General features: G+C 39.6%; 1 protein-coding gene across 1 annotated transcript; it reads right to left on the bottom strand.

Annotated features, from left to right (window-relative positions):
• Positions 1-671: 671 nt before the first annotated feature.
• On the bottom strand, positions 672-3,737 carry znf648 (zinc finger protein 648). Its single transcript, XM_055060540.1, has 2 exons — positions 3,644-3,737; positions 672-3,419 (listed from the first exon to the last, which is right to left on the bottom strand). The coding sequence occupies exon 2, from the start codon at positions 3,417-3,419 to the stop codon at positions 1,974-1,976; it is 1,446 nt and encodes a 481-aa protein (XP_054916515.1). The 5' UTR covers positions 3,644-3,737; the 3' UTR covers positions 672-1,973.
• Positions 3,738-12,790: the final 9,053 nt, after the last annotated feature.

Genomic DNA, 12,790 nt, shown 5'->3' with positions numbered 1-12,790 from the left:
TGAATTATAACACTTAGATTTAGACAAAATAGAAAAAAATATATATTTTTATTTCTGCTTGTAAAATGAATGGCCTTGTGAGCGTCAAGTTAGCATTGACTACATTTTGCAAAACATTATCAATACTTCATGTGACAACCCAACTCCCATTCCAAACAACATGACTAACAGTTGTCTTTGAGAATTCCCATTTTTGTCTGAAGAAATTCAGGGCTCCCGACCGAAAACAACCAATCAGAGCCAGGATGAGGGTCTCAGTGCTGACGATCAACATCATGAATGCGCTGATAAATACGCTAATGGTGGAAAAGAAACAGATACAGCTAACACTATGTAAGGTGTCGGCTTATGAGAAAAGTTGCTTACATGGAGTTTTTGGTAAGTTGCATTGCTGCACCAGCAGGAACAGTCCAGTCACTGGACACCCCTCACTTCTCAGTTAATGTGAGTAGATTTCCAGTTAACAAAACAAAATGTTTGTTTTTACCCTAGAGTTTGAAGAACATCGCGCACCTTAAAACAGCTGCTGTATGTCTGAGTTTTGTTTATACGAGTTATGCTGCTCATAAAAGTCTAAGAAACTGACAATTTGATTTCTGTGTATGTTTAGATACAAGAGAGAGAGAAATGATGCCACGTTCAAGCCAGAACAAATTATTCACAGCCAAGTCTTCATCAGCTGACACTACTTTATTTGTGAGCCAATATGCAGAGAGAAAAAGTTGTGCGTATTATCAGTTACATGTGTATTCTCACATAAATAACAGCCTAACACGTCCGTAAGCGGTTTCACATCACTGCCAGCTCCAATATCAGAGCTGTGTTGGTGGAAAATTTCAGCCCTGATGCGAACCCACCCCCACCGGGGGAGGAGTGTGTAAGGTTTTAATTTTGATCTATTTGTGATTATAAATACAATCTAATTATTTGCAGTACTGTGAAAAAGTATTTGTCCTTACCTTTTTTCAAAGTACTCTCTTTTTTTTCCAACTTGAATGTTTCAGATCATCATAAAAAATAATAAAAAAAATAAAAATCCAACAGTAAATACAAAAAGCAGTTTTCAAATGATTTCCATTATTAAGGGGAAGAGTAACCCAAATCCACCTGGCCCAGTTTAAAGGTAATGTTCTTATTTGTTAAATGGTGATTAAATTTTTGTTCAATTCCTCTATCTTTATTTCTTCCAGACTTGAAGAATCTCTTAAATAGAATCTGTCTGACAACAAGATAAAGAATCAAAGTTATAAAAAAGTAGGTCAATTCTACCAATTGGCTTTGGTCAATCAAAAGTTCAAGAACGCTGGAGAAACAAAATCAGTGGCATTAGTCAGGCTTGACCTAAACAAAACACAGGCCTGACATTTCCCATAAGACACTTTCATAAGCCCCAAGACTTTAATGAAATATTGTATGAGCTGTAAAAGGCAAAAGTGGAACTTTTTGGAATGTATGAAGTTCTGCTTTGCTGCTTCAGGTCCTGGACAACATGTTGTATTTGACTGAACCTGGAATTAGACTCTCAAACTAAAAATACTGTAAGAGAACATCCAGCTACCAGGTGATCTTAAGTTCAAGCATACTTGTACAATGATCCAAAGTACACCAATAAAAACAATTTTGAAAAGAAAGCTGTGCCAAAATTCCACCACAGTCATTTTAAAATTCATTGCCAAATTTCAATTTTCCACTCATTACATTTTCTTACAGGGCCAGGAATCCTTGGTCTTTTCTCCCATTCATTAATGGAATCATTTTTTGAGAAATGCTTTCTATATTTCCTGATCTGATTTTGGGAAACGCAGGTAAAACAAATTATGTCTGTCAGACATTATTTTGTGTAACCTACCCTCATGTAGGACCGTTTTCTACATTTCTCTAAATTATTAAATACATTTAATCTAACAATGCTCTCCTGTACTGAATGAAGATTTCTGATATATTGGTTAAACATCATACCCTGTTTATTGGGGTCACATTTTTTTCTCTGTGTGTTCCGCCACATGCTGTGCAAGCTTTGTGGCACACTGGAAAGACTTGTCACACTCTACACAGACAAAGATCCTGCCGGCACAGGTTTGCTCCTGGTGGAGCTTCAGCTGCGTGAGGTGGCTGAAGTTCTTGCCACAGCCCGTGCAGCCATACGGCTTCTGGTTATTGTGAATGAACTGGTGGCGAACCAGACGGGAGGCCATGGCGAACGCCACGCCACACTCTCCACACTTATGAGGCCGCACTCCACTGTGAATGGCTTTGTGCTCCGTTAGATTGGAGGACTTTGTGAAGCACTTGGAGCACACGGAGCAAACAAACGGACGCACTCCCATGTGGACCTTCTGGTGCTCGGCCATACGGCTGGCTAGAGCGAATGCTTTGCCGCAGTCTGGACAGGAGAAGGGCCTTTCTCCAAGGTGCTTGCGCTCATGGCGCTTCAGGGAGAGAGGTTTGTTGAAGGTCTTGCCGCAGTGCGTGCATGGGAAAGGCTTGTTGTTGGTGTGCATGTTCCGCTCGTGCTTCCTCAGGTCGGAGGAGCGGATAAAATCCTTGCCGCATGTGTCACAGATGTAGGGCTTCTCGCCGGTGTGTGTGCGGATGTGCTTGCGGTAATCTGAGGACCAGATGTATGTTTTGTCACAGAAGGGACAGTGATAGGGCCTTTCCCCAGTATGCAGACGCTTGTGCTGTTGCAGAGTGCCCTGATGTGAGTAAGCCTTGCCACATATGTCACACACATGTGGCTTGAGGCCAGAGTGTGTTTGCAAGTGGCTCTGGAGGTTGCAGAGTTTCTTGAAAGCCCAGTGGCAGTGTGTGCATTTGAAAGGTCGGTCTTCAGTGTCCACTGCACTTCGTCTTTTCATTGCAGCCAAAAGTCGTGGAGCTTTATCGTCTTTACATTTTTTAGGTGAATTATTTGCCGACTGGGTTTTTCTGAGTCTCTTTTTGGTCCCTTTTCCATCCTCACTAGGAGAGTATTCCTCAGGATCTAGCTCTTTCAGATTAGCTGTCCTCAGTTGGTCTGAGTCCTTGTTTTGTTTTGTTACGTGTTGGACAGAGTTTATCTCCTTCTCCTTTAAAGCATCTGCCAAACCATTATGTTTGTTTTTGGTCTCAGCATGTTTGGAACGTGGTGCCATGGCAACCCTGTGGACTTGCTTCCCGGACATCTTTACATCTTCTGCTGGTGAAAGTTCAGAAAACCTCTCCACAAGACACCAGTTTGGTGTTTGAGGATTTAGATAAAGAACTCCATTGTCTTTGCTGTCAGCAAGCAAATCTTCACCAGCACACACACTGTGAAATGAAGAGTTTGTCTTCACATTGTCAGGGTTATTTACAGTGTGTCCATCAGATGGATTTACACAAGGTCTCACTTGACATTTTCTTCTGCTCCTTTTCACAGCAGCTGTTCGTTCAGACATCTGTAACATCAGTGAAGATTTTGTTTTACCACTGATGCCTTGCTCACCAGTTTTGAACATGCAAGAGTGTCTTGGAAGCATCCAACAGCACATAGATCACATTGATCACTGAGACTTTTAACCAAAACCTTAGCTTGTAAAATTGTGGATATTTCTATAAAATCAAAATGCAGATATATTTATGTACATATTTATATCAATTTAAAGACTGAAGCATGCCTTACACTGCGTTTTCACTCCAAGCAGGCCAGGTCCAGGAGATGCCACAGAGATATACTGGCTCCTGGTCTTGAATAACTCAGGGAAAGATGTTCTTACAGGCGGAGTTTGGCAGGAGTCGTCTGTGGGTCAGCATCTATCCTGCAAGTCAGCAGCAAAGGGGATATCTTCGCAGCCAAGCTCCCCTTACCCACCACTTACTTAGTTTACCAGCTGTTTGCAAAGGGTGTGAAATAAGCTACACATATGGTCAGACTCAGAGAAGGTGAACATATAGCAAGGCTGGCAGCATTCTGTTTATGCTGTTGTTTTCTGGAGTTTAGGGCTGTAAACAAATAATTTTACAACTTACACAAGTATAAACCGATAATTATTGTGAAATCACATTCTGAAAATGCAATACTTTAGTTTGTTGCATCCTTGCCTACATATTCTACCCTGCCTCACCATGGTGGTCACAGAGGTCACTTTCCATCAATTAAGAAAATGTACATTTGACCACCTTACTACTGGTAAGTTGACCGGTTGTTAGGGTCAACTTAGCTGGTTGCAAAACTACAAAGCCACATCAAGTCCATATGCCAAAATTCAGTAAAGGATCATATGGACAATAAAGTGCACAAAACAGATATTTGAGGATGTCAGAAAGAATATAAAGATATATGCAGTATTGCTGAGCATCAGATTTAATGTGTTCTGGAAGTTTGGTGTGAATCTGACATCAGCAAATTTCATACATTTGCCTTTCATGGCAAGAAATCCCTGGACAAAAGTTCGCAAACAGTGAATTTTGATTCTCCAACCTAATTTGAGAACTGAGACAACTTTGAGAAAGGGAGTTTTTGTGTAACAAGTGTAAAGATGGTGGTTTTTATCCATTACTGCTTGTAAATTTACAGCACACCTTCAGTAGATGCTTTTGTTACACCTGACAATGTAAACACAGCCAGGTACTGATTTTCACAGTTCTAGATGATACTTTTAAATGAGATTTAACTTAGGGGGCGCTGTTGCGTTGTTTTGCCAAACTACTTGCTAATGAATTTGAAGCTACTTGCTAATGAGAGGGAGCCTCTCAGACCTCAGTCTGATCATTGGTCTCAATTTGTTCATATTTTATTAGAGTTAACAGGTCGAAATGAAAATGAATACGAATGCAGACATATTACAACTTCTCCCCAAAATAACATTTAATAGGTCAAATTATCCATAATATTTCAACATTTGTTTCTATAACTAATGACAAGGCTTACTGTCAAGATGAATAAGACAACTGCTTGATCTGCCACTGAATGTTCACTTCAGTTGTGGTACTTTGGGTTTTTAATTATATTGATTCTCTTGTTATATTTGGCCAGACTGACGATGACTATTATTATTGTTAGACTGAATATACTGCACCATTGCTATTATAAATATGTCATAAGTTGTGGTGTGAGGTGTTGAGGCTGCAGGCAGTAGACCCAGGATGTGATTTAATGATGAGAAAACAAGCACAAATGTAATACAAAGTCCAAATCCCAGGCAGCACTGCTGAGCAGAAAACCAGGGCTCAACACAGATAGCAAGCAGGGAAACCGAAAAGACTGAAAACACATCTGACAGACGCCAAAATGAGACGAGGAACAAAGGACACAGCTGGGGTTAAACACACAAGAGGTAATCAGGGAACCAAACACACCTGGGAATGAGACACATCTGGGAAACAACCAAGGGGAAGACAGGACAACACGGAGACTCCGGGACACAGAAAACTCAAAATGAACACACAGCAAAACATAACATAATAATAATAATATTACATTTTATTATTTGTTGTATGCTCAGATTGTTGTGAGCATACCACTGTAAGCATACCACTGTAAGCACCATAAGATCCAGCAAAGTTTTGAAAATCACAACTATATTTTGAGATGACCATGTTTTAGAAGAACAGCCACTAGATGGCACCACTGACTCGTTCTTTTTCCAAGCCCATCAGAAACAAAAGAGTGGAAAATCACTGGTTGAACAGGAACAAACAAAAGAGAAACGTTACATATCTGTCTTAAATATTCCTGATTGTTGGCTTGTGGTCTGTTTAAGAACAGAACTTTCTCTGTCGTTGATAAAGAAAATTTTAAAATTCCAACTCTGGCACATATGTCTGTTTTGTTATGGAAAACACTTCATCTGGCTAAAACATGAAAGCCTGAGTTGCAGGTAACTTATTTTTTCGTTCATGAAAGGCACATCTTAAATGCTATTCCAATATCCATTTTGGTAGCATGCATGATATAAAGTTATCAAAACTGATGAGTGTTGAATTTTGACCCTGACAAACACGCACTGAACAACACAATCAACTTGACTCTGGAGTCACCTGCGAATGTATTACAAGCCAAAGACTCAAAATTACTGTTTACATTTGCGAATTTATGGAAAATCAATAAAAAATCAGCCAAGATATCAGGGAGACAGTGGTGGACTTCACAAATCTGATGGAAATATTGGTATGGTGCTCACCAAAATGAGCACAATACCAATCAGGAAGAAAATAGATTCCAAGATATAGATTCCAAAAAGAACAAGACTTTACGAAGATATTGGCTGAAGCTACGAAAGTGTCATTATGAGTGAATTGGTTTATGGGCCAACATGGGCTGAAAGGCCAAAGAAAGAAGCCGTTACTTCAAACACAACAACAGAAAAACTTATTATAGTTTGCAAATACACTCCAGGACAAAGATCTAAATTGTTGGAGACATGTCCTGTGGTCTAATGAAAGTAAAATAAAAGGAAAAATGTAAAACTGAACAGGGTTGATGCAGAGGATGGCCTGTTGTTCGGCCTATTGGGGGTAAGGCTGCATCATGGCACTCCCATGTTTTGTCGCAGGGTGAAAGGCAAACAGGTGTCATGAAGAAACTGTAAAAACATTGACACATCATCTCAAGTCTGGAGGTTATAGTTCTGGTACAAATCGGTCTGCCGAATGGACAGTAACCAAGGATACTGAGAAAATACTTATAGCTTAAGAAGAAAACAGAAAAAATCAGTGGTTGAACGGGTGTGTGTGAGCGATTACTGCAGTTCTGTCAAGAGGAACGAGCCAGAATTCCAGCAAATCACTGCAAACACATTGTGGAAGGAAACCCACAAGTTTAAACTGTTCTCCTAGCAAATGATGAGAAAATGTATGAAAACTCATGAGCTAAAGGAAAGTTTGATAAATTCTCTAAAAATAATATTTCTCTAATTTTTTCTGACAGAATTAATTTGCTAATACTATCAGATGTAAAATAGGAAAAATTTGGACAGATTTAACTGTAAAAAACAAACAAACAAACAAAAAACAGCCATGTTGTTTTTTAACTGTATATCGTAGGAGTCTTCAGCTCCACTCCTCAAGGACCTGAAGCCTGTTGTGTGTTGGATGAAGTGTCCCTCATCCAACACACTTGAAAAACATGTCTGAATTACCTTCTCGGTATCCTGCTAACTACCTAATTATTTGACCCAGGTCTGCTGAAGGACAATGGCCGCCAGAGTAGCTCAATGATCTGCCTTCAAGTTGGCGAGTAGATGTTCTCAGCTCCTCTACTAGAAATGTCAAACAATGTTCCTCTGCAGCTGTGTTTGGAACATTTCATGAATCAGTCACAAGTAACAGGAATGCTTATATTGGTTTGGGAAAAATTGAAAAGATTTTTATGATGTGGGTTATGACCTGAACTTTGACCTCAATAAAAGTCTTGAATGAAATTCAGGCTTTCCTTGTGTTCGGCCTCCCCATCAAAAGAAGTGAATAATGCTTTATGGCAGAAGAGAGGTAAACAGTTGGAGAGGGAGTTTTCTTTTCGGTAACACAACTGGAAGCTGCCACAACAAAGCTGGATGTTACTTCGGTTCCTCAGAATGACGTTAAACGTTGAACTTAGGTGCCGAAGCTGAAACAACAACTGGCTTAAGGAGCATGACCCAGGAAGTCCCCATTGGGACATGAAAGATTTCATCAGATTTCTCCCAGGATATCAGTAAGAAATCCTTTTCAATTATAGCAGAGAAGAGAAACAAGATTAAAAGAAATCCAAAGTCTATTTCTATCCAGTCACTTTGATTTAAGTAAAATCCCAGCACTCCTAAAGTTGGATGTGAATGAGTTTTCCTTTTCATCAGTGGTGACAAGCTTAAACAGAGAAAGTGCTGAGTCACTCCTTGGTTTCTTCGATTTCACGGAGGAGTAGACGACTTTAATTGACAACATACGGGATCTGGGAAGTTTCCCCTAGCTTCCTCTCCCTTTTCTCAGAAAGTCGATGCTTTCGCCCGCTTGCTCAACTTATTCTCCTAAGGGCATCTAATCATGCCATCCATGCTGTGACACATGCCCAAAAAGCTTTCCAACATTCCTCTTTGTTTTCTTCTGAAGCAGATTTTTTACATTTGAAACAGAATCAAATGAGTTTTTCATTTGCATTAAAGGCTTCCTTGTTGGCGAGGTTTATGGAGGTTTTTGCATCTTTAGCAGAAAGATTTTGGTGCATATTGCACAACAAGAAGCTTCTAATGTGGATTAGAAAAAGTCGACAGTGTGTCCAATGCACTCATTCAAAATATACCGACTTGTGTGTTTAGAGCTGATACTGTAGTGTTTCATCTTTCACAAGGTTTGTTTCTGTATGACAGCAGCAAGATCTAAACTTGATCAAATCTTTTTCAGCTTTATTTTTGGCTTGGTTTGCCACCTGACAATTTGATTTAACAATATGTAAAGGTGACAGCATTTCATGTGGGCGGCATTAAAAGGCTGTCGGCATGTAGCTGTACAAAACCATTACGGTCTGCATGTTCTGTAACGTGTTTGAGTCCAGATTTGAAGCAGAATTCATTCAGTCAGGTAAAAGTCTGCAAGTGGAAAAGAAGTGAAAGAACGAGGTTAGAAGACAGGGTGATTCCCGATAAACTCCTTCCAAGCAAAACTTTACTGCTGGCAGTTAGTGGATCTCCTGGTGTCACAATCATAAACCTGGTCAAACCAGCTTTAAGACTTTGCCAGATGGTATAACTAAAGTGTGTCTCACTTGTTTTCTTAAGCCCCTTCAACGCTTAACCTTTGTAAATTTCCATTTTCTTTAACACTGAAGTGGGGGTGGCAGTGCTGACGTTATGGTTCCTCAGGGTCTCAAAATAGGGCATTGTAAATGGTAGAGGGGCTTTTACAGGGAGGGGGAGGAGAAAATGTGCAGTGAAGAGCAGGGAGTCCAGACAGCAAGTAAACAAGCTGACTCCAAAAAACAAGAAACTTTGCTTAGTTTATAGGAAACCTTATCAATCCCGTACGTTCTTCATCGACTGTTTAGCGATAATCAGGAGAGCTTAAAAAGTAAAAAAAAAAAAAAAACAAAACAAAAAAAAAAAAAAACACGTTAATCAGGGTAAAAAGTTCCTCTGATATTGCAGGGTAAAATTTTATAGGAATTGTTCACATGAGCTGTGAGAATCAGATTTTTTCTTTTCTTTTTTCCCTCTTTATAGAAAAAAAAATTACAAAATAAATCACAAGAAAGAACATCATGTGCGAGGTGTGCATTAGTAACCTGACACCAGTGATTACAGTGAAAGAGGATGAGGGCGGTGAAGAACCTTTCAGCCTGGTTTTGCCACCGAACACAGAAAAACAGGCTGAACTTGGACCTAAAAGTGGCTCACAGTGCTGCCAGTCAGCCTGACTGTAATGTCTGGGAGTAAACGTGTTTTCTCTTCCAACTGTTAGCAGCATGACTACCAAACTTTCTCGCATTGTGTTGGTGTTAAGCCACATTCAAAGTCTTCACTAATATGTATATAAGGATGACAATCTGAAGAAATGAATCATGATGTCAAAGAGAAAATCTTATGAGAGACAAGTTATTTAGAATAGAAATATTATTTATTGTCCCTCAGTGAGGAAATTCAGATACCAGTAATAAGTTAAAGATAAATGGTATTTAATTCAAATTCAAATATACTCTGTTGATCATAAAGGGAAATTAAATACTGTAATTCATATTAGTCCAGTGGGATGCATCATAGCAGTGTTCAACCCGACTATTATATGCATGATGTTGTACAGTGTGAGCTTTGCATCACTGTGGTATCTGTGGTGTTGTTTTGATTCTTTCATACATGTTTTGGAAATCTGTGAATCTCCTCTGGCGACAATTCAGCTGAATTAAATACCTGTGTGGCTGCAATTTCTAAGCTTCTAAACTTCAGCCTCACAGAGCAGCTCTGCCCTACATCTCCCCCATTAAGCTCCTTCAGACTAGCCAGCAGCAATTAGCAAACACCTGGTGAAACTGTGCATCTGCTGAGCTCATTGTAGGAGCTAGCTCTCAGTGAAAGATTGAGAGCTAGCACTCAATGTTTCAAAAATGTTGTTGAAATCAACACTGTTTTTTAAAATAGTAAGTTAAAAATAGATCAGTCCAATAATCGTTACATTTTAGTTTATATACAGTATAAGTTGGTTCAGTTTAACTCTCCCTTTCCACCACATAATTTAAAACTAAATTTAACAGACATGAGGACGAACTGAATCTGTTTTGAACATGTTGCAACACAGCTGGGTGTCTGTAATTGACAGTGAATCAGTTTGGTGAGGGAGGGGCCTTCCTAGTAGTGTGCTGCATAAACTTGCAGACAAACACAATTGTCATGTTACCTGTGTCTGTTGCAGTGAAACTCCTGTTTTAGACACAGAAAACCAGTAAAAAAAAAACAACATGAAGTGACTAAAGAGCTTCCATTATTGATCAAACAATGTATCTTAATGTAGTTTAGTGGGGGTGTAGTTCTATCTTTTCCATGTTTTGTAAGCAACCAGGGCATCAGGTTTTATTTTACCAAGCGGTTTCAATAGTTAAAAACTAACTTTCTATGTTTCCTTAACCTAAAACGTTCTGAATGAGTGCTTCTGTTTGTCTGTGTCTCTGCTCTGTTTTCTCAAACCTCCAGTCTGTCATGGCAGATGACCACTGGGACTGGGCCTAGTTCTGGTTCTGGTTTTGGTTGTGCTGGAGGTTTCTTCTTGTTGAAGGGGGGTTTTTCCTTCAACAATAAAATGAATAAAAGCTGAATGCTGCTTCTCTATGTTGGGTTCTGGTTCTGGGGAAGCAGAGCAGAACCAGAACCAGAAGACAATTATTGTCTTTCTTGATTTTTGTGCTCCAAGAAGAATGTTCGTTTCTGATTCGGAAAATGCACCCAAATGGGATAGCGTTGTTGGATTTTACACCATCAGTGAGATCGACTGCATCTGGTGTTGGTGTCAAAATGATAAAACATAACTGATCCAAAGCCTTCAGTGTTGGTTTGTTTTTGTCTTTTTAAGCTCTTGAAAGTAGCAGAGTTAAGTCTTATTATTAATGTGATGAGCAAACTAATCACCACAACTGCAAAATGACCAATGGCTCAAGTTTATATATGATTTTTAAACTACAGTTAGTTTGGTTCAGATCTTTCTCTGATTCATTAAAGTCATCTTGAATCACTCTAAACAACTTTGACCAGATTTGCAGCAATTCTCCAGTTCTCTGGTAAAGTCAGGCCAGAGGCTCCTAATCCTGGACACACGTTGAATGAGACGAAATATAAACTTCATCTGTAGCTGTTTTGTTTTTGTTTTTTGTTTTTCAAAATAGGATAATCTGAAATAAGCCCTTTGTGATTTTTTTTTCACTTTTACATGCACCTGGACAGGAGCTGAGTAGAGGACCGGTCATCATTTTCCTGCTCTCTCATGTCTCAACCGCTTTGTTCCAACATGGCAGTCACAATATAACTTAAACAAAACCTGGTTGTGTCCTATTACCAACAATATTGTATAAGCTGTGTAAATTTAGGGGCAATTTTTAGCATGAATAGTTCTTATGAGTGATTTTATAATGTGGTTTTTGTGCTTGTCTTAATGGTTCTCAAAAGTACGTTAAAAAAACGATTGGTTATGCAAAGAAAGTGTGTATGTCTTTGGGTGTTTCTACTCCTGACAATCTGGTAAAATTTGTTTGATTTTAGGACCAAAGTTATAAATTTGCTGCATTTTCAGCTGCTGTGGTCAAACAATCCAAACCCTGAAGCAACCTGTTCCCTTCCTCACCTGTGGGGGGCGCTGCACCAAGAACCACTGACGGAAACAACACAAAAACCTCGCAAGAAGATAGTGATCATAACTTTCTTCTTCACAGTATGTAAACAAGAGTGGTTGTAGTATTTCTGTTTTGTTTTTGATAAAAGACCTGGAGCCGTTTTTGCCGTCAGCGTTTGACATGTGTTTGTTTTGGTGTATTTACCCAGAATACACAGCGTTGTCGTTGGTCTCCTGCTTTTTAAATTTCCTCCGGTCCATTTGGCATTCCCACATGCATTCAAGCTGCACCAGAGTTCACTTCAACCAATCCAACATCCAGGTCTGTAGGCAGACCACAGTTTGATTACACATTCACACCTCTCCAAACGAACCGGACTCTCCAGGCAAACAAACTACAGTTGGATTAAAGCAGACTAAACAGAACTTGTGTGAAATACCCTTAAGTGTGGTACCAGTTCATGTTTGTGCATTACAAATTTTGAGCCCAGGGTCATCAGATTCAGTCCAAATGCTTTAAAAAAGAGGAAAACAGTTACTTTTAAAGCCCAGTGGAGCTCTGTGAATCACACACAAATTTAGAGAACTTCACCACAGACAGCATGTGAAAAAAGCAACAGAAGGAAACGTCTGCAGGACAACGACAGATTCATTGGTTAGTTTTGTAGAGCCGTCAATGCCGCCCTCCTTCTTAAATTGTCCTCTGGGTAGTGAGCCATCGCACCCATCTTAAAAATGTCTCTGAGGTCGTGGAAACGATCGACCCTTTCAGGTCAGAGGTGACCATAAGGTCTGCTCTCATCGTGCAACTGAAATGTTCCTGCTCCGTATTGCAGATACTGTCCACAGAACTGCTGGTGGTCTGATCTCTGTTCATGTTTAGCTTTTTGAGCCTTTTGTTTCTCACACCGCGGCTCTGCTTGTACAGCTGTATGATTTTCCAACTGTCAGGCCAGGAACATAGCGACAGTGATTTTTTTTCTCAATGACCCAAAAGCCAGAAACAAGTGAAAAGTGTGTGTGTTTGTGGGAGGCTGGAGGGTAG

This window comes from Poeciliopsis prolifica, unplaced genomic scaffold, assembly GCF_027474105.1.
Source record: "Poeciliopsis prolifica strain line A6 unplaced genomic scaffold, Auburn_PproV2 SCAFFOLD060, whole genome shotgun sequence".
NCBI classification, from domain to species: Eukaryota; Metazoa; Chordata; class Actinopteri; order Cyprinodontiformes; family Poeciliidae; genus Poeciliopsis; species Poeciliopsis prolifica.
This window is presented reverse-complemented; position numbering and strand designations above follow the sequence as displayed.